Below are 23,830 nucleotides of genomic sequence, written 5' to 3'. Positions count from 1 at the left end.
AGATTGATGAATAAACTGCTGGATTTTGTACACAAAATTATCTAATCTAGACACAAAGCTTCAGTCAATTTCAGCAAAGAGAAATTCTCAAAGTACCGACTCTTTTCTTCAACATGTAATCTTACATATGCTATTCACGCCAGATGACCTAAAGTACTGGCCATTAAACCTAGATATCTGTCAAAAGTAGAAACGTTGGGTTACGTATTGTAACCCTTGTGTTACAACCCGGCTCATGGGCTGTAACATAAAACAAGGAGGCGAGACGAGAGGTAAGAATATATAGTTTATTAGTTTAAACACAACACTAAATGGACACCAGAAACAAGTCCCTGAAGCTGGCGCAGAGAGAGTAGGCTTGTTTGAGACACATTGCGGCTCGCCTCGAAAGTAGACGAGAGTAGCCGATCACAGCCGGGGGAGGTGTCAAAATGCTCGTCTTAAGTCGGACAGCTCGGACTCGGAGTCGGCTTGACTGGCTGGGTTTGCAATGGCGGAAATTGCGTTGGCGTTTTTCGTTGCAGATGAAGTGGATGCAATAGAAATCCCACATGTATTGTATGGAGAATGACATGATCTAAAGGGACTGATTGAGAGAAAATTAAATATTTGTTTACAATAAACATGAATATGTCATTTGTTTGATTTGCATTAAAAGACAATACCATTTTTGATTTAAATGATAGATTACCTTGTACATTTGTTGCAGCCCTTGCTTGCTGCATAAGTGCAGCTGCTAAACTGTTATCTGAAAAATAATTTACATCATTTAAAATCATATCCAGATTGTTGGAATGCAATTTAGTTGTTTACTCACCATTTTGTAGTCTTTGGGAAATGTCTTGTGAGACTCTTACAGTGATGTCTCCCTGTCCATCACGCAGTGTAAGCACCACAAATTCCATTTTACCCACTGTAGACAAAGGTGATCTCCATTGCTTTATATAGGGTTGTTAATTCAGTCATGATGAGGAACCACACCAGTGACTGGGTTCCATAATTAGAAATGCTCCTCCCTCTTAATGTTTGCAAAACTGATAGGTGGACAGGCTACAAATGATCAGTCCATCAGATCCGCACACATGAAGCTTCATGAGCATGAATTGAACAGACCTGCTACTGTGTTAATTCTTTAGCTGTCACTTTAAGCTTTATGATGTGTACAACATGGATGTAATTTGATTTAATCTTGCCATTTTAAATGATGTATTCAATAAATAAGGTTAAACCAAATCATTACATTACATTAGATTTTATTTTAATGATTTGGTTTAACTTATAGAGAAACTTTATTGTTATTGCACATATTACAGGTACTGAGACAACGAAATGCAGTTTAGCTTCTAACCAGGTGCAACAAGCAGTGAAGTGGAAAGTAATGTACACAATCTACAGAATAACATATAGAATGAATTGAATGATGAATAAACAGTGGGGTATGATGAATACACTAGATATCAGCCTGTGAGCATTATGAACCGTGTGTATGAATATGTTAAGATATATAAAGTATGAAAACGGTAAGCAGTATAGTATAAAATGTATAGATATTAATTTCATGATGATAAACATTGTGGAACAATGATGAAAAATGGGAATGGATGTGGCGACGTAAAACTGACACAAAACAACAACAAACTTTTGCCAGCCAATTGGAGAGTTTCATCAGCAGCACGTGGTAAAAACCACCAATGAGCGCTCAGCTCGAGATACCAGCGAGCCGTTTCCCATCAAGCATTTCGCTTCCGCAGCTCGTGGAGAGCAACTGCGCCAACTCGCCTCGCCTCGCTCTCAAGGCTGCGGGCGTCTGTGTCCCGCGAGATTTCAAAGTCTCATGTGGGCGAGCCTCCAGAGCAAGTCGGACAAAATGACTAACCATCATGCAACGCACTAGCAAGACGTTGATCGCAACTGCGCAGGTCTTGCTTGTCTCAAACAAGCCTAGTGCCACGTAACCGGCTGGGCTCCTCCTATATCCTGTTTCACCAGGTGCGCCTCATCAGACAGCTGCAGCTGGAACCTGCAATCACACACAAAACACACACACAACCAGACGGCACCCCACGTGGTGTGGAGGGGTCGTCACACTTGTTATATTAGCACAGACGGAGCCCTCTACTGGACTCTATGGGTACTACCTTATCCTTTGTGCATTCCCCCACTGAGACTACTATAGACGTACCCGGCCTAGGGCGGGCCTACCTGAATGCGCGCGCATCACACCGTATATAAGGAGGCCTCGCCTCCTGCCCATCATCCTACACCTCTCTTCAGCGAGCGGAATAGGACAGACAGTGCTCTGAGTAGAGGGCTCCGCCTGTGCTAATATAACAAGGGTTACAATACGTAACCCAACGTTATATCACTCACAGGCTCCGCCCTCTACTGGACTCTATGGGTACAGTGGGTGGAGCCCCGATGTAGTCCTGCACGGGTCTGATTTTCAAGACCCACTCCCGCGACTTACAATACCGAACCCGCCCCACTACCCGCACATATTGCCAATTAGTTCCGCAACCCGACCCGACCCGTCGGCACAAGATCTGCAACCCGACCCAAACCCGCATATGAGCACTGAAAACGTGCAATTATTAACACACAGTTGCATATTTGTCTGAAAAAGCATGGGATGTTGGTTATTTTCTCCATCTAGGATGACACCAAAAGCCTCCCAGACGTTGGATTTCGCTCTTGAGGAAGTGTTATTGAAAATGCTGTATTCTCCGCTAGAGAGCTTCACCTCAACCATTTTGAATGTGGCGCGCACAGCAGCAGATTGATGCGCTGCAGAGGTTATGATTATGCGCGGTCCCGCGGGGGAGAGGTCTGAGGATTTTAAACATTAAACTAATTTATTATTATTTTAATATATTTATTATGCAATACCTGCGACCCGACCCGCATCATCTTTGTTTTACCCAGAACCGAACCCGGAAAAAAGCGTTTGAAAAAATACCACCCGCGAATCACCTTTTTTGCGGGTCACCCATCGGGTACCCGTGGGAAACCCTGCTGCGCTTACCGCGCAGAAAGTGTGCTCAAAAAACAGTGCCTGGGGACCCCCCCCCCCGCCCATAGACGGATGGGGAGAGCCCCCTCGGCCCCTAATGGGCTTACTACACGCCTGCCTCCCTGAATCCCTAAGGATAACAGGGAGAGCGCCAGAGCCCATGTCTCACACTCAAGCACTAACCCCATGCAGAGTGTGAGAGGACTAAAAATGTGGGGAAGCCTCCGCCCCGTAACGGGATGTCAACTGACCCACAACCCCCCCCCCCCCCCCTCCCCTACAAATCCTGTGTTGCCCCAGCAAGCACAGACAAGGAGAAAGAGCCAGACATGTCCAAGAGATAAAACCTTATGAAGGGGCCTGGCGTCGACAAAGATGCCGCTGTGCATATATCCTCCACACTCACACCGTTTAATAAGATTGTCGACACAGCCACAGCCTGTGTGGAGTGCGCACGAGCCCCCGTGGGGCAGGCTCTCCCTGCCTGTCCGTAGGCATGTGGCCAGCAGAGCCAGCATGCCAGGCTTTTCTTGGACAGAGCTTTCCCGATCACCCCGCCCCCGAAGCACACAAACAGCTGTTCGGTGCGTCTAAGGGCAGCCGTGCGCTCCACATAACATGCTAGCGCACGCACCGGGCAGAGGAGGTGCAGTTTAGCTTCCCTGTTCCCACCATGGGGGGGGGAGACTAAAACCCCCTAACTGAATAGCCCTAAACCTGAACGCACTCCTTCGGCTCTTAGGCACAAAGGAGGGGTTCGGTCTGAGCCTCGAGCACCATGGACAGGTCCCACTGCGGGGTGGAGGCGTGCACTACTGGGCGCAGCCTCCTGACCCCCTGTAAAAACCGCGACATCAGTGGTTGACTAAAGGCTGACCTGCCGCCAAATCCCTCATGGCAGGACGAGATGGCTGCTGCATACACTTTCACTGTTGAATGCGCAAGCCCTCTGTCCACCAGTAACTGTAAGAAGGATAAAATAGAGCCTAACTCACAAGATAGGGGCTCTATTCTCCGCTCCTCACACCATCGCTGGAATCCTAGCCACTTTGGCCTGTAACAGGCTGTGGTGGATCCAGCTGGAGCTGCCTGGATAGACTGAATAACACTGTCAGACAATCCACCCTGTCTCAGCCTGTCCCTCTCAGGAGCCAAGCCTGGAGAGGTTGGCCGAGAGTGGGTAACGCCCCGATTGCACCTGCCTCTTGAGACATCCCCCCCCAGAACTGGGGAACCGCCCAGGGCTAGCACACCTTCATCTGTGTCATCTCTGAGTACCACGGCGCCCCGACGCAGTCCGGAGCCACTAGGATGACTGACTCTCTCCAGGAGAGGGAGAATGAGACGCAGCAGTGGAAAGGTGTATAGCAGCTTCCTTGGCCATGGCTTGTGTGCAAACGCGTCCACCCCCAAGGGCGGGTTGTCACTCAGGGCCATGGAGAACCACAGGGCACAGTGGTTGTTGCGCCGGCTGGCGAACAGATCCACTTCCGCTCTCCCAAACTGGGCCCAGATCTGCTTCACCACCTCCGGGTGAAGCGTCCATTCGCCTGGCAGGGAGCCGCCCCTCGACATGAGGTCGGCCCCCCTGTTCTCCAGTCCTGGGATATGGAGGGCTCTCAGAGATAACACCACCTCTGAAGCCCATAACCACCTAAACCTAAAATATGAGCAGTCAACTTAAGAATGTGTATTTTAAATGGCATAAGACAATTAACATTTCTAATGAAGGTTATTAACAAAACAGAGCTCTTACATTTAGTGTACATAAAAAGGCCATGATGCAGACTAAGATCTATTAGCCTGAAAGCTTGTTTATGCACATAGTGAAAAACTAAATGGAAATACAGGAGCTACTTGCAATTGGAAGAAAGTAAAATCATTTGTAAGCTTGTGGTGCCAAGCTTTGAACACAGTGTAAACTAATACATCTTTAGAAACACATTTTACTATTTCCAATGATGAAATCGAAATAGCTTTCAAATGTTTGATTAATGCCTGATGTTAGAGGGTTGTACCTGTTCCTACGAGAACTAAACAACGTGATTGTTTTTTTTGCCAACAATTATGGCATTAGTATAGAGTGTACAGAAAAATAATATAGATTAGTTCGATTAATTATAAATAAAGATAGTGATAGTGATCTCTGGACGAGGTATAAAGGAGGCTTTTTTTTCCTTCTCCATCTCTCTTCCCCTGCTCCTCTTTTTATTTCGACCCTGCCTTTATTTTTCTGACTCATAAATGTTTGTCCTCATCTCCATTTTCCTGTTGCTTTCTTCCTTTTCAATCATATCCGCCTTCTTTCTGTCCTCACTCTCATCCTCTCTCTCTTCTCTCACCCTCCAGGTTGTTTGAGTACAATGGCCGGGTGTCTCCAGTCCCTCGGGTGGTGCCTGTGAAACGCCCTCGAGTTGCGATGCCTCTGGTACGACGGGTCAAATCCCTGCCGGTCAAACTGCTGGCGCGTAACGCTGGAGTCCTCCCCACCAGCAACGGCAACAAACAGAAATGTAAGTTTTCCTGTTTGTCTGTGGAAGTTAAATCACTGGCTAACTTTTGAAAAACAAGAACTACAGATGTAGCGCTTCATTTCAGACGCCTACCCGTGCGGGTCCGTGATCTGCACGGGGTGGGCCCCTGCTGAAAAGGAAAACCCTTCCGTAGGACTTGATATGCCCCCTTGATAAATAAATGTAATTTTAATGAAACCAGCTGCAATGGATCATGGATCCACCAGGGGGAGCCATGAAAAGCTGCCACACTGGAACTCATGTGAAATAAACAGCTGATAGATCTACAGGTATCTGATCGGATATTTGTTAAGATCCATATGTCACGGATAGGATCATATTCTGTGCTAAATAAGAGACATGTAATAATTTACAAAACATCACCATGTTTTTATTTAACAAAATAATGTTGTTTAATTCACGTAGGTGTAAGTACAAAACCATCGCTATGTTTTTTCATCAGGAATTGCAGCCCGGCTCAAACAAACGATTTTCAATCATCATCCTCACGATCATTTAATGTATTATATGTTCGCGAATTGAAATGAATGCACTAATACATGTAGTTTAATCCACGTGAGTTTACAACAACAAAAATAATCGCTTTGTTTTTATATCACATGCGACCGGAGGAAAATGCAGCACGGCTCTCACTACCAATCATCCTAATCCCACGGGCAAACAATAATATGTACAGTGTTAATAGTTTACTGTATTATTAGTGTCTAATATTACTGCTATAACAATCACACATTGAGTTGTTAAAATCAAACCGTTTTTTTTTTTAAACAGTCTGAGGTGTGTGTTTACCAGTGTTGGGACTAACGTGTTACAAACTAACGCATTACTGTAACGCAACTACCTTTTGCGGTTACTAATAACGTTACTAGTTACCTATTCCCATTCAGTAACGCCGTTATAGTTGTATGTAGTTTACAGGCGAATACAGCGATGTCCTCTCACAGTACCATGGAAAAGTGAAAGTAACCAGAGAGGAGTGATGATTGGTTAACGCGGGGTAACATGTCAGGGTAAGCCAATCAGAGACAGAGTTGGGCGGGTCTTGCCTTATGGGGAAAATACACAGAGACACAAACACTTACACACACACTTACACACTTACACACACACACACACACACACACACACACACACACACACACACACACACACACACACACACACACACACACACACACACACACACACACACACACACACACACACACACACACACACACACACACACACACACACACACACACACACACACACACACACACACACACACACACACACACACACTATGGCAGTTGCAAGTATCAGGGAGAGCAGCAGCGCATTTACAACTTGGAGATATAACCACTATTTTCAATTTGTGGGGATAAAGGACGCACAAAATATTATGGTCAAATGTAAACTGTGTGCAGGACAAAAAGCATTGTCCACATCGAATAACAGCAATGCCAATCTCCTGAAGCACCTAACTAATGTAGCTACATGAGGCTATAAAACCCCCCACCGTCTCAACCACCGGCAGTGACCCAGATGGAGCACCATCTAAACAGCCAAAAAACGATTTTTTTTAAATCGCTACATGTCACCCAGAGTCAACTAAACAGATTGATTGCTGAAAATAGTTTGTTTGTCTTCAGTGTCAGTCTGACAGTTTATTATTTATCTAATTGTTACTGCCGAGTGTAGTTCTTGTTTAATTGTTACACTGCCAAAATAGTGGAGTTGTTGTTAATGTGTACACGGTGGTGATTGACATTATTCACCCACGGATCTATGGGTTGGGGTATTGTTCTGCACGGACATTTTAGTGAACCGGACTTCCTGTTTCCACCGGTCTTCGCTTCCCGGGAATGAAGTTGTGTACAATGGTTTTCAGATGCTAAATAAAAGTCAAGCTTGTACCTTTGATACCCCGCCTCCGACTCCCATCTCTCAGCACCACAACACTGCCAAAAGAGTGTAGTTGTCACAAACGAGCTGAGGGCCAAAATGCAGAACACGGGAAACCAGGGATAGTCGGTAACGGCAGATAGTGGTCGGGGACAGGCGAGGGTTCCAGGAGAAAGCAGGATGGGAGTCGCAGGTACAGAACGGGTCAGGAAGCAGGCGAGGCAGGCTGGTCAGGGACAGGCAGGGTCGAAACCGGGAGAGCAATCTGAAGGGTAATGCGGGAAAGACTGGCATGCTGCAAAGTACGATCTGGCACTGAGGTGAAAGTGAAGTGGGCCTAAATACTAATGGAGCTGATGGGTGTAACAGAGAGACAGGGTGTGACTACCAGGTGACTAAGGAATGTTAATGCAGAAAATAGGTGAGTGAGAAAGCAGACTGTGACAGAACCCCCCCTTAATGGACGGCTCCTGACGTCTAAGAAAATTCTAGGAGAGAGAAAAAAAAAAAGGAAAAAAAAGAATTAAAGAAGAATCAACAAAGACCCTACAGACACAGGGTGGAAGGTGGAGGTATGGGGAAAGGTTAGTACTCATCTGAGAATGCTCTCTCGGCCTCTCCCTCCTGGAAATCCTCGTCCTCGTCCTCCTCGACTGATGACGCTTCCCCCTCCCCCTCGAAGAGGGACAATCACGCAGCTCTGCGTGATTTTGTGGCTACAATTCAGACTAATACACTACCAGAGGTGGACTAAGTACTCAGATATTGTACTTGAGTAAAAGTACAAGTACTCAGATCTTGAAGTGAAATTATAAGTACCCAGATCTTGTACTTAGTAAAAGTAGAAGTACCAGAGTGTAGGAATACTCTGTCACAGTAAAAGTCCTGCATTCAAAATGTTCCTCAAGTGAAAGTAGAAAAGTATTCTCATCAAAATATAGTGAAAGTAGCGACAGTAAAAGTAGTGATTGTGCAGATTGGTCCATTTCAGAATAATATATATGATATGTTTTATAATGATTGATCATTAAAGTGTTCTCAAAGCTGGTAAAGGTGCAGCTAGTTTGAATGACTTTGTAGACTGCAGGGTAGCTTGTGGATTTACTCCAGGTGGAACTAAAGTCTGATTTAACACTTGATTATATTTCACATCATTCATCGTAACTAAAGGTATTAATACATGTAGTGGAGTAAAAGTACACCATTTACCTCTGACTTATGTTTACTGCCAACCTAAAAGTACCTCAAAAATAGTAATCAATAATGTATTGAAAAGTTATTTGGCTGATTGTTTTATACTGGCTCAGCCAGGTTATATGGGAGGCCTGGTCTACGTACATATCACTAATTTTGAAATATTAAACTTAGTTTTCTTTTCTTGAATTTTTCATCCTCGTGTAGAAGGCTATCACGAAACACACATTTGGTTGTTTAGAGCATAAAGAACATCTGATTTAATGTGAGGTAGGGAAATAATCATTTGAGTATGTGTATATAAATATGTAATTTACAACAGCTGTAAGATGCTTGAAAAGCTGGAAAATGCACCTTGAAAATGCTTGAAAAGTGCTTGAATTTGACTTTGGAAAAGGTGTAAGAACCCTGAAAAAAAGATTACGTTGTTATTAGGGATGCACGATAATTATCGGCCAGATAATTATCGGTCCGATATTAGGAATTATGACGTCATCCCGATAAACCCGATACCAGTATTAATAGCCCCGATAATATACAATATATTTTTTGGGTAAAAAAAAAGAAAAAAATACTGCGGTGTGGGTGGATTGGGATGAGGGGCGCTTGTTTTTCACTCGGCTCCTCCCGTTTTGCCAGTACTGTGGTATTAGTGGTTTAGGAAGAGGGGAGTTCTTCACAAATCCAGCGCTCCCTAATACTTCGAACCTGATCAGTCACCTGAAACATCGCCATCGCTACGATGGTGTGTTAAAAGCGTACGAAGACAATAATACAATACAAAGTGTGTGTGTGTGTGTGTGTGTGCGCGCGCGCGTTGGAGCTATGTGCAACTCAAGGCATATGCTCGAACCGGAGCTGCCTGGAAGCTGCAATCATGTTCATGTATCCGTGCTGAGTGTGCTGACTTTTCGTACAATGTCCCACTGTCTGGCTTCCTGCATAAAGTCAAGTGCTCGGCGCAGTTGTGGCGAAATGTCGCTCCTCTGTTTTCATTTAAACAGCTCCTTATATCCGTTAGCGCAGCTAGCTAGCACCAGATGCTAACAAAAACAATACACGTAAGGTCTCTCTCTCTCTCGCTCGGGCTACACATACACTCACCCTCCCGGTCCTCCCGATGGCCAGTCGGTGCCTGCCGGTGAGCGTGGAAGTGTGGTCTGCCACACGCGGGCGGCAGGAGCGGGGCTGTCAGCATCAGCTTGTAGATTGTATTTTAAACTCGATGCGCTCTGAAACTACGGGGCGGCCAAGGAAAAAAAATACACATGCGTTAAAATAATTAGTGGCGTATTTTTTTGTTGGCATCGGTCTTGAGAAGCAGGAAGTTATCGGTATCGGTTTCAAAAAACCAATATCGTGCATCCCTAGTTGTTATCATGTCATGCATATTACTAGTTAGCTTCCATTGGATTCCAAGACACCATATTCATACAAATCAGGAAAAGTAAGTCCAAGTTTCACAATGACATTTTAAGGCCTTTACTGTCCAAAACTGAATTATTCAATCACTGGCAAAGAAAGCGAATTTAATAAAGAGGAAAATAGCCCAAATGTATTATTTTATAATTGTATAATATTGTGATATAAACCACTACCAAACTTCAACCTTGTGTCTCTCTGTCTGCGTCCCTCTTCCTTTTCTTTGTTGTTTCTTCTTTCCTCCTGCCATGCTGACTAGCTCCGCCCTTCTGACCTGAATGTCCCCTTCATCTATCTTTCAAGTCTTTGTTTTACATCTCAGATAGGGTTCAGGCATCTGTTATCATTCGTTGTTGGTGTTCTGCTCATTAAACATTCATACCACATCATGCTCATACTGTGGATCTGAAGGAAGATGTTGACGCCCCGTCAGCTGCTAACTGCACTTCTTTTTATTCCTGCCAGGGTATAAAAGGTGGAGGTCTGAACACTGAGTAGTTAGCAATGCATGGAGCTTAAAGGTTCCATATTATGCAAAATCCACTTTTTCCTGTCTCTTCTACATCAGCATACATGTGTCCCCTCTGTGTAAAGAGACTCTGAAAGTTTCAGGAACAAAGATTCTCTCTCTTTTTGTCCTGATCCATTTCTATAAAAACCTGTCTGAAAATGAGCTGATCAGATTTTGGCCACTTTATGATGTCATAACAATTGTTTGGCTTGTGTAACCATTAGCCAATAACCAACCAAGGTCTTTGAGAGCTGGTTGAGTAGGCCGTTGCACTGTAAAGCGCGTCCTTAATTGATGACTGTGATGTGGTGGATGAAGTCGAGGGGGCACGCTTGTGAACTGTCAACGGGGGGCGGGGGGAGCCTCGCTGCGGGGAAACTGTGGACCTCTGTCGCCTGTCAGCGCAACTGAAATGATGACGTTTAAAAAAAGCGGGCCAGGCCAGCCGTCTGTGATTCTCCAGAACACACAGATAGCCAGTCCGCCCCTGCTACACTGTACTTTTTTTTGTTCCACGTCGGACTCCTGAAACCCAAAGTATTTCCAAACAGCAGAATTCGTTTTACCTTTCTTGTTCACGAGGTGCTCTTGTTCTGCCATCTTTGCTCGCGCTGAACTCGCACAACTATTGTTACTCACAACCTGGCTGAGAGGGCTTTTAGGGAGGGGCGAAAGCGCACCTAGCTAAATAACAGCCTGTCCTCCTACAAAAAACGACCATATAGGTCGATTGTTCAGCAGCTAAATACGACCCAGAGACACGTTTTAAAGTGTAGCCCCTCTAGTGGTCGTATGAAAAAAAAACATGCTCCTGTCGATTGCAAACGCTCCGGAGGGTCGTTTATTCACAAATAACCCTCTCTGGAAAATCCTAAATTGTGGAATAGTTTGGCCATTAAAATGCTTTTTTATTAGATTTCTAGCGAGAAGTGTATATTGTACTTTTATAATCCACGTCCAGTGGATGTGTAGGATCTACAGTTTGATAGATATACGAAGATGATTTGAGGTCTCGCCAGGAGAACGTGTACTGTATATGGGGCAACTTCCATGTAAAGTTAGCGTGGGTGAAAACAGTATTTCCGGTCTCGAAGTTTTCATAATAAAAAAAGTATTCCCCACACTGTCAAATGATTACGCAGTGATATCTCCATTACTCATCCACTAAAAAACATCAGTGTATCCTTGTTAATTACACAATATTGATTGGTTTAAATTGTGTTTTTAACCTTCGATTCGGAGAAACAAATTGTTTTTTCGGAGTTTAGACACTACAGAGTTTCCGAAGACACTACACTACCCAGAATCCCCAGCTATCGTTTGGGACTACAACATCCGCCTTGCTTTACAAACCCCGTGATTAGCCCTCAAGCTCTGTGATTGGATATTGGAGTGGCAGTGCGACAAGGTTACGCTGAGCGTCAAAGCTCTTTGAAATGGAATGGAACCACGCCAGACTATCCAAAACTGGACTTGGACGGGTCCAGCCCGGCCCTCCCCCCCAGAATTACACTTGCTGGCTATTGTGTGTTTCGCAACATGTTCTATGGCACGTCTCTACTGGGAAATGTAGTTTTAAAAGACGTTTTCGTATTTCCCACAATTAGAAGTTGCCAGTATTAAACTGTATACATCCCTGGAGGTTTAGGGGACACGAAACACATTGGTGTTATCAAATTTAAAACATAAAATTAATACATGGGTGAAAATTGCTTGTGTCCATAATGGGCAGCATTAATACCACATGACAGCTGGTCTTATGTCTGTGACCCCTCCTGTTGTTAATTGATAAGCCTGAAACATGCACTTGTCAAGGTTCAGATGCACATTTAGCAAATATGGCAGTAGCCATCGATCATCTTAAGATAAGATACTTTATTGATCCCAAGTTGGGAAATGTTTTTATTACAGCAGCATGTACTACTTTGTTCTACTCCACTACAATTCAGAGGTTAACCTGGTATTTTTACTCTACTACATTTATTTTTGTTACTTTGCAGATTCTGATTAATGATGTGAAATATAAACAACCCTTAAATCAGACTTTAGTTACACCTGAGTAAAATTCAGCCTTATCAGTTTGTCTGTTTTGCACATCCTCCTGTTAATATCTTTGGACGTCCTGCACTAAACTGTTTTATTGTAGAGATCACTACAGTATCTTCTAGATATTTTCCATTCTATATTTCTATCATTGACCCCTATTTTGTATGTAGGCTACTCTTAATATTTAAATGTTTTCATCAATAACTAAATAAATATAACTTATTCAACAACTACATTCAATAACGTGCTTTAACCACTAGGAGGTGCGGTTTAGACCAGTGGTCTAGTTAATAAAACATAATAATATCGTACAATATGACTATTCACTTTATTGTGAGTTTAAAACAGAACGGTAAAGGAAAATACAGTTTTAGTCTCTCGACGTGAAGCGTATGCATTGTACTGAACCTGCATGAGGAGTTGGAAAGGTAGTTCAGAAAATCAGTAATATCTTTAAAAACTACAAAAAAGTCCCTTTCTATCAGCTGTGCACCGTTATGGTGTAAATACAGACTATCTACTAATTGGATCAAATATAAAAGTCAGCCGAATTAGTGTTGATACTGCAAGGAGACGTATTGTGTGAAAAGAAATGGAAGATGTTGTTTAATTGTTGATATATTTATGGTCCACGTCACGTATTCAGTTTTGGCGGCATCTCTTCCAGTTTGTCAAAAGGTCTTCTGATCAGGGCTCTATAAATACATATCTAGGGCAGATATGTAATATTTAATGCAGCTGAACCGTGTATTACAATGCCGTTATGTTGATTTGATATACTTTATTAATCCCCGTGGGGAAATTGTTTCTCTGCATTTGACCCATCGTAGTGTTAGGAACAGTGTGCTGCCATTTTGAACGGCGCCCGGGGAGCAGTGTGGGGAACGGTGCCTTGCTCAGGGACACCTCGGTAGCACTTGGTCTTGCCGGGACTTGAACTGGTGACCTTCCAGTTGCCAAGCCAAGTCCCAATCGACTTCGCCACCACCGCCCGTGGTTATGTGATGACTTTCAAAGAGAAAAGCAAGAACACTCGGAATAAAGTATTATTATTATTTTTTTTAATGTTTTCCGATTTCATATCACATAAACACCATATCCCGACGTGCATTGCGGCGTGATTTTAGCCTATCAAAACCTCTGAAAAAAGAAATGTGTCTCTCAGAATCGAAAGAGAAAAACCTATGGGAAAAACACAAAAGCATTGTACACAATTTAAACCAATTAATGTCGTATAATTAACTAGGATAAACTGATGTTTTTTTAGTGGATGAGTAGTGCAGATATCACTGTTAAATCATTTGATCATTGGTTTTATTATGAAAACGGCGAGACCGGAAATACTGTTTTCAACCCGTAACTTTACATGGAAGCTTGCCACATATACACGTTCTCCTGATGAAACCTCAAATCATCTTCGTAATATCTATCAAACTATAGATCCTACATAACGACTGGACGTGGATTCTAAAAGTACAATATATACTTCTCGCTAGAAATCTAATCATAAAGCGTTTTAATGGCCAAACTATCCTACAATTTAGGATTTTACAGAGAGGGTTACTTGTGAATAAACAACCCTCTGTAACGTTTGCATTCAACGGGAGCACTCGAGGCCGACAATTTTCAAACGTAATTATAGGTCGTATTAAGCGCTTGAACAAACGACATATTTGGTCGTAATAAGGGCTTAAACAATCGACCCATTTGGTCGTATGAGTTGGAGGACTTGTTGCAAAATAATCGTTTTATTTCGATTACGTTGTTTTGGTAATCGTTGCGACGCAAAATCGTAATGGAGATTACAATACGATTAATTGCACAGCTCTAATCCAGCCTTTCACTTCTAGGTAAATGCAATGTAAATGAAATGACTCCAGTGTTAAAACAACATTACTTCATACATTTTCAATTAAACTTTATTGGTCCTCTGTAGGTATAGTCCCTCTGCTAATGTGCATTGACAGCTCTGAGAATAGACAAAGAGAGCTGTTTTTATTAACTCTGGAGTTCCTGACCATGTTCTGCTGTAAAGCATCCCTTAAAGGGGACCTATTATGCAAAATGCTCTTTTTGATGTCTTTTATACATAAATATGTGTCCAGGGTGTGTCAGGGAAATCACAAAGTGTCAGAAAACAAAACCCTCTCTCTTTTCCTCCGTACATCTAAAAAAAAAAAGGGGGGGTACGTCGCTCCTATAATGTAATTGGCGACATCCGGCCGACGTGACACGTCCTAACCTATCGTCAGTGATGCAAACACAGGTATGGTGAAAAGAGAGAGAACTATTCGAAGCAGAAAAAAACAGCGTAATATACCATCTGACAAAGGCCTGTGCTATAATGTTTCAATTAACTGGCTATTCTTTATAATATACTCAGATCAATAGGAGACAGAGATGTTAAGTTATAAATCAAGGGTTTTTATTATTATTTGCAGCAGGGGTGGGGAACCTTTTTCCTTTCAATCTTGACAACATCCTCCGAGGGCCGTACAAATGATTGAACTCAACCTCTGCTTAAAAATACTAAAATCACAGCCCATTAATTTGGCCTTTCTTTCATGTTGTGCACATCCGATCACTTCTTCATTTCATTCTCTCTACCCCTTTCCAAACATAACAAACTAATCTCTTCTCATCCTGCACCTGTCCGCCGTAACCTTCGTTCCCTCTCCCCCTCTACCTTTGCCTCCTCGGTGCTCTCAGCCCTCCCTTCCTCTGACTCGTTCAAACTCCTGCCTCCAAACTCTGCTGCAGAAACTCTCCTCTCTACTCTCTCATCCTCTCTGGACTCTCTCTGTCCTCTCACATCTCGGCAGGCTCGTCAGTCCCCTCCTGCTCCCTGGCTAAATGACGCACTGCGTGCTAATAGAACCATCCTTAGGGCAGCAGAGCGGAAACGGTGGAAATCCAAACACCATGACGACCTCCTAACCTATCAGGCTCTCCTCTCCTCTTTCTCTGCTTCGATCTCTCAGGCAAAAAGCACTTTCTTTCAAGATAAGATACAATCTTCCTATTCCAATCCCAAACAACTATTTTCCATCTTCTCCACCGTCTTGGACCCCCCCAAAGCCCCTCCTCCCTTCTGTCAAGCGACTTTGAAAAAAAGGTTGATGATATTCGCTCTTCTATTTCTGACTCACCTCTACTCACCGCTGGGTCACCAGACCCTCCTTTCACCCACACACTGACCTCCTTTTCCCCTCTCTCGCCAAGTGAGGTTCTCACCCTCATTACCTTTGCCCGCCCTACCACCTGTCCTCTGGACCCTATCCCCTCAAACCTCCTTCAGACTATCGCTCCTGATATTCTACCGTTTCTCACCCATTTCATCAACACTTCTCTAACTTCTGGTCACTTTCCAAATAGTCTTAAGGAGGCAAGAGTAAACCCTCTCCTAAAGAAACCCACTCTCAACCCGTCTGATGTTATAAACTACAGGCCTGTCTCTCTCCTCCCGTTCCTGTCTAAATCACTTGAACATGCTGTCTTTAAACAACTCTCCTGTTATCTCCATCAGAACAACCTTCTGGATCCGCACCAGTCTGGTTTCAAGGCAGGTCACTCCACAGAAACTGCTCTCATTGCTGTCACTGAGGAACTGCACGCTGCCAAAGCAGCCTCCCTCTCCTCTGTCATCATCCTGTTGGACCTGTCTGCTGCATTCGACACAGTGAACCATCAGATCCTCCTTCGCACTCTCCAAGAACTTGGAGTTTCAGGCTCTGCACTTTCCCTCATCACCTCATACCTCAAAGACCGTACCTACAGGGTAACTTGGAGAGGGTCCGAGTCTGACCCTTGTCAATTAACTACAGGGGTCCCTCAGGGCTCTGTTCTTGGTCCCCTCCTCTTCTCCCTGTACACAAACTCGCTCGGATCAGTCATTAGCCCGCATGGTTTTTCATACCACTGCTACGCTGACGACACCCAATTAATTCTGTCCTTTCCCCGCTCAGAGACCCAGGTCGTCGCACGCATCTCTGCTTGTCTAGCTGACATCTCTCAGTGGATGTCTGCTCATCACCTCAAGCTCAACCTTGACAAGACTGAACTGCTTTTCCTTCCGGGAAAAGATTGTCCCACTCTTGACCTGACAATCAACATCGGCACCTCTGTTGTTTCCCCGACTCAGACTGCAAGGAATCTGGGTGTGATCCTAGATAACAACCTGTCCTTCACTGCAAACATCGCTGCTACAACCCGCTGCTGCAGATACACGCTTTACACTATCAGGAGGATACGTCCCCAGCTGACCCAGAAAGCCACGCAGGTTCTGGTCCAGGCTCTCGTCATCTCACGCCTAGACTACTGCAACTCCCTCCTGGCTGGTCTACCTGCATGTGCCATCCGACCTCTGCAGCTCATCCAGAATGCAGCGGCTCGTCTGGTCTTCAACCTTCCAACATTTTCCCACACCACTCCGCTCCTCCGCTCACTTCACTGGCTTCCGGTAACTGCTAGAATCCACTTCAAGACACTGGTACTTGCGTACCATGCTGTGAATGGATCTGGCCCTTCCTACATCCAGGACATGGTTAAACTGTACACCCCAGCGTGTGCACTAAGCTCTGCATCAGCCAAACGACTCGCTGCATCCTCGCTGCGAGGGGGACCCAAGTTCCCATCAGCAAAAACACTTGGGTTTGCTATCATGGCTCCAAAATGGTGGAATGAGCTCCCCATTAATATCAGGACAGCAGAAAGCCTGCACATCTTCCGGCGCAGACTGAAAACTCATCTCTTTCGACTCCACTTCGAGCGATAGAATTACTAACAAAGAACTGCTAACAGAGCACTTATATACTAATAAAGGACTGGCTTATCTATAGCCAGTTGAGTAGCACTTGAAATGTTTGGCTCTATGAAACCTGATGTACTTATATGGTTGTGTCTTCCTGGTCGAATGTACTTATTGTAAGTCACTTTGGATAAAAGTGTCAGCTAAATGCAATGTAATGTAATGTAAAAGAAAAAGCAACCTCTTAATCCAGATATCTTACCATGACTCGCGCATGCATGTGCACGGTTGTGGCATGACCACCAAAACAGAAAGATATGGACACAAGATGTGTGCAAATGTATTTTTGCACACATCTTGTATCCTATCCTTGTGAACGTGATTTAAGTGGGGGTGGACCATAGACTGTATATATAAATGGACGTAGTGTCCGTGACGTCACCCATAGGATTCTGCAGAGTTGCAGAGTCTAATCCCACCTGCTCCAAATAAGGGCAAAGAGGCGGAGCCGAGGCGGGACCTTCTGCCTCCGAACTGGAAGTAAACAGAGCTAGCTCAGGCTAAGAAGCTAAGCTAACATGAAATACATGCATACCAAGTTACTGCTAACAGTGTAGTTCCCCTATATAAACGTTACATTCATAATCAAATGAGACAATCTGCAAGAGAATTAGCTATATTTTGTTATTCTTAATGCTTGTCATTCACACGTTAAGAAAAGACGAACTCCACCGCCCGGACCTAACGGAGCCGCAGTGGGCTAGCTCCGGGACGCCGGCTGGAGCTAGCCCCCTGCGGCTCTGTTAGCTCCGGCGGCCACCACTGGGATAATTGGGTCCCCTATTAACATTTGCTCCCGTTTAGCATTATGGGCGTCATAGCCATAGACTATAAAAGTCTTACCCAAGGCTGAATCATAAACTAAAATGTATATGTATATATAAAGGGTTACGTCCTTAGCTGGCTAATAAGTAGCCAGCTAAGCTACCAAGCACACAAACACCTGCGAACGGGGTTAACATGTATAATATTATCATTTTAGACTTCTTGGAAGTTCTGTTAGTACATTCAAGCGCACAGCACAACATTTTAATTGTCTGGTATTTGTAACAATATTCCCTAAAAGGCACAATCACCACGAACACAGCTAAAGGGTCAAGTACAGTAACTACAACTAACGTACGTTGTAGCCTCTATGGTTGTAGCCTAGCGTAGCCTAGCCTAGCGCCTAGAGTGGACAAGTTGCTGTTAGCTGACAGTGAGGCGTGTACATGTCCATCAAAGTGACCACGCCCTAATTTATGCAAAAGCTTTAAGGCTTAATATTAATTAAACAGATGAGTTGAGAAAAAATTCACCCCCCCAATCCATATTCATGAAGGCGGGATCTAACAATACAGAGAATATGGTTTTTTGAACCGCGATGTAAACATGTTTATTTCTGCTGTAAAGTTGGGCATTTTAACATGGGGGTCTATGGAAATTGCTCCCTTCTGCAGACTGCTCCTACTGGCCACTAGATGAACTGCAGTTTGAGACACTTCCGTATTAGCGTCCCGACTCTTCCTCAGAGTTTGCCGCTTGGGGTGGACCTAACCTCCTCTAGGGGGGTCCGGAGGCATGCTCCCCTGGGAAGATTTTTTTTTTTTTTTTAAATATTGAAGTTAAAAGCATCAATCTGGTGCACTTTGAGAGCAACATTAGGAGATCTATGGATACATCTCAACACCCATATGAAACAGACCTGTAAGCAGATTCTTCTTTTTGGATATTTTACAAATCACTCCCCTTTTAAAATCTATTCTTGTTATTTTTAACAACTTTTTGTTACTGTCATATATTATTTTATACCTGTTTTTCATGTAGTCTCTAATGTCTCATTAATAACTATAATGATCATATCAAGGTGTGCCTTAAAGAGCCTGTGACACGGTTTTCCCCCATCATCCAAACCCATCAATTTGAGTAAATATTGTCCCCTTGAAAACCGTTACTGAACTGATTTTGGATATTTGTACTTTGATAACCATTAATCTGCCCTTCAATGTTGACAATTTTCTCGCGGATTCTTCAAGTCCCGCCAAATGATGCGTGACGTCATTGCGGGCACAGCGCTCCAGCTGCACCGTTCAGGATCCCAGCTTCTGCATGTAAACGCACGATGGTGCACACAGCAGCAAGCTCAGAGAGCGATGACAGTTTAATTTTGAACGTGTCTGAGAGCTCATATGAGGCTGAAGGATCGGTTTATGTTGTATCTGTTAGAAGTTTAGGAATGAGGTGCGTCAATATGGGCGATCATACGGTCATGTAGCCAGTGGTGGAATGGGACTAAAAATCATCCCGGGACTCTCGACCGGCCCACTTCGGTACCGCTAGTAAATTGTCAACGGGGGGAGTGGGGGATGTCAGGGGCGGCGGGTGCTGTAGATAGTAAATGTAAATATGTAAATATTTGTGTCACTGCATCCTGGTAAAATACAAATATAATGTATAATGTCTGTGTCTTTGACCTTAGCGCTGCTAGCCACCTGTGCCCTGTACTACGAAGCCAGTTCAACAGACCCTGGATATGTTTGAGTAACAAACAAACTAACAACAACAAACTAACAAACGAGATCTCGCTAAGCGGTCCTACGACGCTGGTTATCAACTCGGTAAATCAAGCCAGGGTTTCACGTCTAAGACACGAGTGGATCTGACTTTAATTACATTTGTCTCGAGTGTTTCGTCAACATAATGTGTTGCTTAAAATAATACTTCTGCATACAGTCTGTGACACTGTGAGTGTTGCACGGCCAGATGAGGCTGGAGAAGCTGACTCAGATAAGGAAATATATGATATATTATGATATTATATGATCGATGATCTGATTGATGATGTAATATGAATGATAAGTGCGACACGTTGGCGTCTTCTCTGCATACGGCAGTTTAAACTGTATTTCCTTTATCCTGTAATATGACTTGAGAGATTTAAACTCCGCACACTGAGTTGATCTCTTTTCTATAGACGCCGGAGGCGGGCAGCGTCAGGTAAAATAAGTTATTTAGCCTTCTCAAACCTGAGCCTCACGCGCCGCCTATGGGGGATGTGCTAGTTACTTATCCGACCGGCCTACTTCGGTACCGGCCCATCGGGATTCGTCCCGATGGCCAGTCCGCCACTGCACCCACAGTCCGCCACTGCACCCACAGTCCGCCACTGCACCCACAGTCCGCCACTGCACCCAGCCCACGTAAACTGTCAATGGGGGGAGCCTCGCTGCGGGGAAACGGTGGACCTAGTGTCCCGATCGGAGTGGGAATAATAATAATAATCCGTGCATTTTATCCATTAATTTCCCCAACATTGTGGTAAAAAAACCACACGTTTAATCCATGTTGTTGGTGTACTACAACTACAAAAAGCATCGGTTTGTTTTCTCATCAGGAAATGCAGACCGGCTCAAACAAACGATCATTTAATGTGTTCATATGTTCGCCGAATTGACATGAAAGCACTAATAAATGTAGTTTCATCCACTTGAGTTTACAACTACAAAAATAATCGATTTGTTTTTATATCACATCTGACGGGAGGACATTCAGCAGCTCTCACTCCCGATTTTTAATCCTAATGTAATCATCATCTTCACCACGATCATTTATGTTTATGTTCGCCGAATTGACATGAAAGCACTGACAAATATGAATATACTGTAGTCAACTTCATTAAAACGTTATTAACGTGCCTAATCTCAGTAATTCACCATTTCTACGCATGACAACACACTTTGTCCGTGTTTGGCTCTCGAAGCGTTCCCGCATTGACGTCACTTCCGGCTTCCCCCAAAACTTCAAAATGAGTCGATGGAATTTCCCCGCGATGTTCGAAATTATTGATATTTAACGGAACGGTATCGCTTTTTCTTTTTTAAACTGACGGTTCGAGATTACTAGTAGCCCAATATTTCATTGCACAACAGTTGTTGGGATGCTGTCACAGGCTCTTTAACCTCACTGAGCTGAGGTTATTTGAGCCTCTCAGGAGAGAGCTCTCTTCCACCTGGTTGTAGAAAAGCTCTTTAAATTCGTTAGCATAGCTAGCTAACCAGATGCTAATAACAACAGATCGCCACTGTGCTTACAACTAAAGACATAGCCACGCAAACACTGCGGCATGTGTACGGCTCCTTATAGGTACTGCAATATTTGAAGAGCTGGAGCGGCGTTCCGGTGCTCTCCGTCAGCACTCTAGTCTACACCAGAGTCCTGCACGGGACTGATTTTGAAGACCCGCTCCCGCCCCGCACCCGCGACGTGCAATACCGAACCCGCCCCGCTACCCGCACATATTGCCAATTAGTTCCGCAACCCGACCCGACCCGACGGCACAAGATCCGCAACCCGACCCGAACCCACATATATGAGCAGTGAAAACGTGGAATTATTAACACAGGCAGTTGCATATTTATCTCAAAAAGCGTGGGATGTTGGTTATTTTCTCCATCTAGGATGACACCAATGTGTGTAACCAATGTGTGTGACATAATGATGTGTGGACGGCGGTGAGAGTGGTGCAGTGGCGCTATCTATCTTCTGGCGATTAGATTTATGATTCGAAAATAATAAAAGTAGGGTAGACATGTGGATATTATCTGACTGAACAAAACGTGCATTTATCAAACAGGTTCGTTTTCCACTGACCTTATTTCGAGCTATTTTCCAAAATCCTATGGAGAAATCCCATTGCTTTTTTGTAGAGGGAAACCGAGCGCAGCTTACTGTTTTGGGACGCGTCACTGTAACACTAAATTGATTGGATTGTGAGGCAAGGGAAACCAGCCGCCTGTGCGTCTCCTCACACACACAAGGTCTTTCTAGGCACATGATTGAGACTTGCACATATTTATATGAATCATGATTTATCCATTGGGTGAACAAATCAATTCTCATTTTGGAACTCAGGTTAACTTGTATGCAGATGATGACCTTCTCTATTTACAGAACTCAGAAAAACTGTCCTTTGCTTTGATCTGATGCCATATGCGTTACTTCAATTCATATGAAGAGACACAAATGCCTCTTAGGTGAAAAGCAAAACAATATAGAATAAGTGAACATAAAGATATAATGCAAATGTATAAATATGCAGCCGTTGTCTATGGAGAATGGTCATAGTAATGTATCCTCTTCTCATGAATCTTGTCTGAATGTGCTCTCTCTGTCTCTCTGTCAGCAGGGAGAGGTGCAGAGCTTCAGGCGATCAAGTCAGAGCTGACTCAGATTAAAGGAAACATCGAGGCTCTGCTGGGCAGACTGGAGCAGATCACAGAAGACACACACATCACCGCCACAGGTGACACACACACACACACACACACACACACACACACACACACACACAAATAATGCGATTTTAGTGGGGCTGTTGTGTGTTGTAAAGAATATTCCCTGATTATGTTATACGCCAAATGTGATTACAAGTATGCTCAGAACTCCAATTCACCTATGAATCTAACTTCTCTTAACTAATAAGTTACTAAGTTACAGAAGTTTTCTCTTGCTTAGCAGCCTAATTTCTGCATGTTACAAGTTATGACAAACAGCTACATAATATGTGGCTGCTCTTAAAATAATAGTTGATATATTCTCAAACATTCTTTCTATATTTATTACAAAAAAATCAGTCAGCCACCAATTGTGCAAGTTCTCCCACTTAAAAAGAGGAGAGAGGCCTGTAATTTTCATCCTAGGTATACCTCAACTATGAGAGACAGAATGAGAAAAAATAATCCAGAAAATCACATTGTCTGATTTTTAAAGAATTTATTTGCAAATTATGGTGGAAAATAAGTATTTGGTCAATAACAAAAGTTAATCTCAATACTTTGTTATATACCGTTTGTTGGCAATGACAGAGGTCAAACGTTTTCTGTAAGTCTTCATAAGGTTTTCACACACTGTTGCTGGTATGTTGGCCCATTTCTCCATGCTGATCTCCTCTAGAGCAGTGATGTTTTGGGGCTGTCGCTGGGCAACACGGACTTTCAACTCCCTCCAAAGATTTTCTATGGGGTTGAGATCTGGAGACTGGCTAGGCCACTCCAGGACCTTGAAATGCTTCTTACGAAGCCACTCCTTCGTTGCACGGGCGGTGTGTTTGGGATCATTGTCATGCTGAAAGACCCAGCCACGTTTCATCTTCAATGCCCTTGCTGATGGAAGAAGGTTGTCACTCAAAATCTCACGATACATGGCCCCATTCATTCTTTCCTTTACACGGATCAGTCGACCTGGTCCCTTTGCAGAAAAACAGCCCCAAAGCATGATGTTTCCACCCGCATGTTTCACAGTAGGTATGGTGTTCTTTGGATGCAACTCAGCATTATTTTTCCTCCAAACACGTCTAGTTGAGTTTTTACCAAAAAGTTATATTTTGGTTTCATCTGACCATATGACATTCTCCCAATCCTCTTCTGGATCATCTAAATGCT

At 43.8% G+C, this 23,830-nt stretch overlaps 1 protein-coding gene across 1 annotated transcript in view; it reads left to right on the top strand.

Annotated features, from left to right (window-relative positions):
- raly (RALY heterogeneous nuclear ribonucleoprotein) overlaps nucleotides 1-23,830 on the top strand; it is a 141,442-nt gene that overhangs the window by 38,897 nt on the left and 78,715 nt on the right. The window contains exons 4-5 of the mRNA XM_034082245.2: nucleotides 5,360-5,523; nucleotides 22,573-22,692. Coding sequence (XP_033938136.2) covers nucleotides 5,360-5,523; nucleotides 22,573-22,692 — 284 coding nt within the window. The remainder of the gene's footprint in view (nucleotides 1-5,359; nucleotides 5,524-22,572; nucleotides 22,693-23,830) is intronic.

This window comes from Pseudochaenichthys georgianus, chromosome 5 (genome assembly GCF_902827115.2).
Source record: "Pseudochaenichthys georgianus chromosome 5, fPseGeo1.2, whole genome shotgun sequence".
NCBI classification, from domain to species: domain Eukaryota; kingdom Metazoa; phylum Chordata; class Actinopteri; order Perciformes; family Channichthyidae; genus Pseudochaenichthys; species Pseudochaenichthys georgianus.
This window is presented reverse-complemented; position numbering and strand designations above follow the sequence as displayed.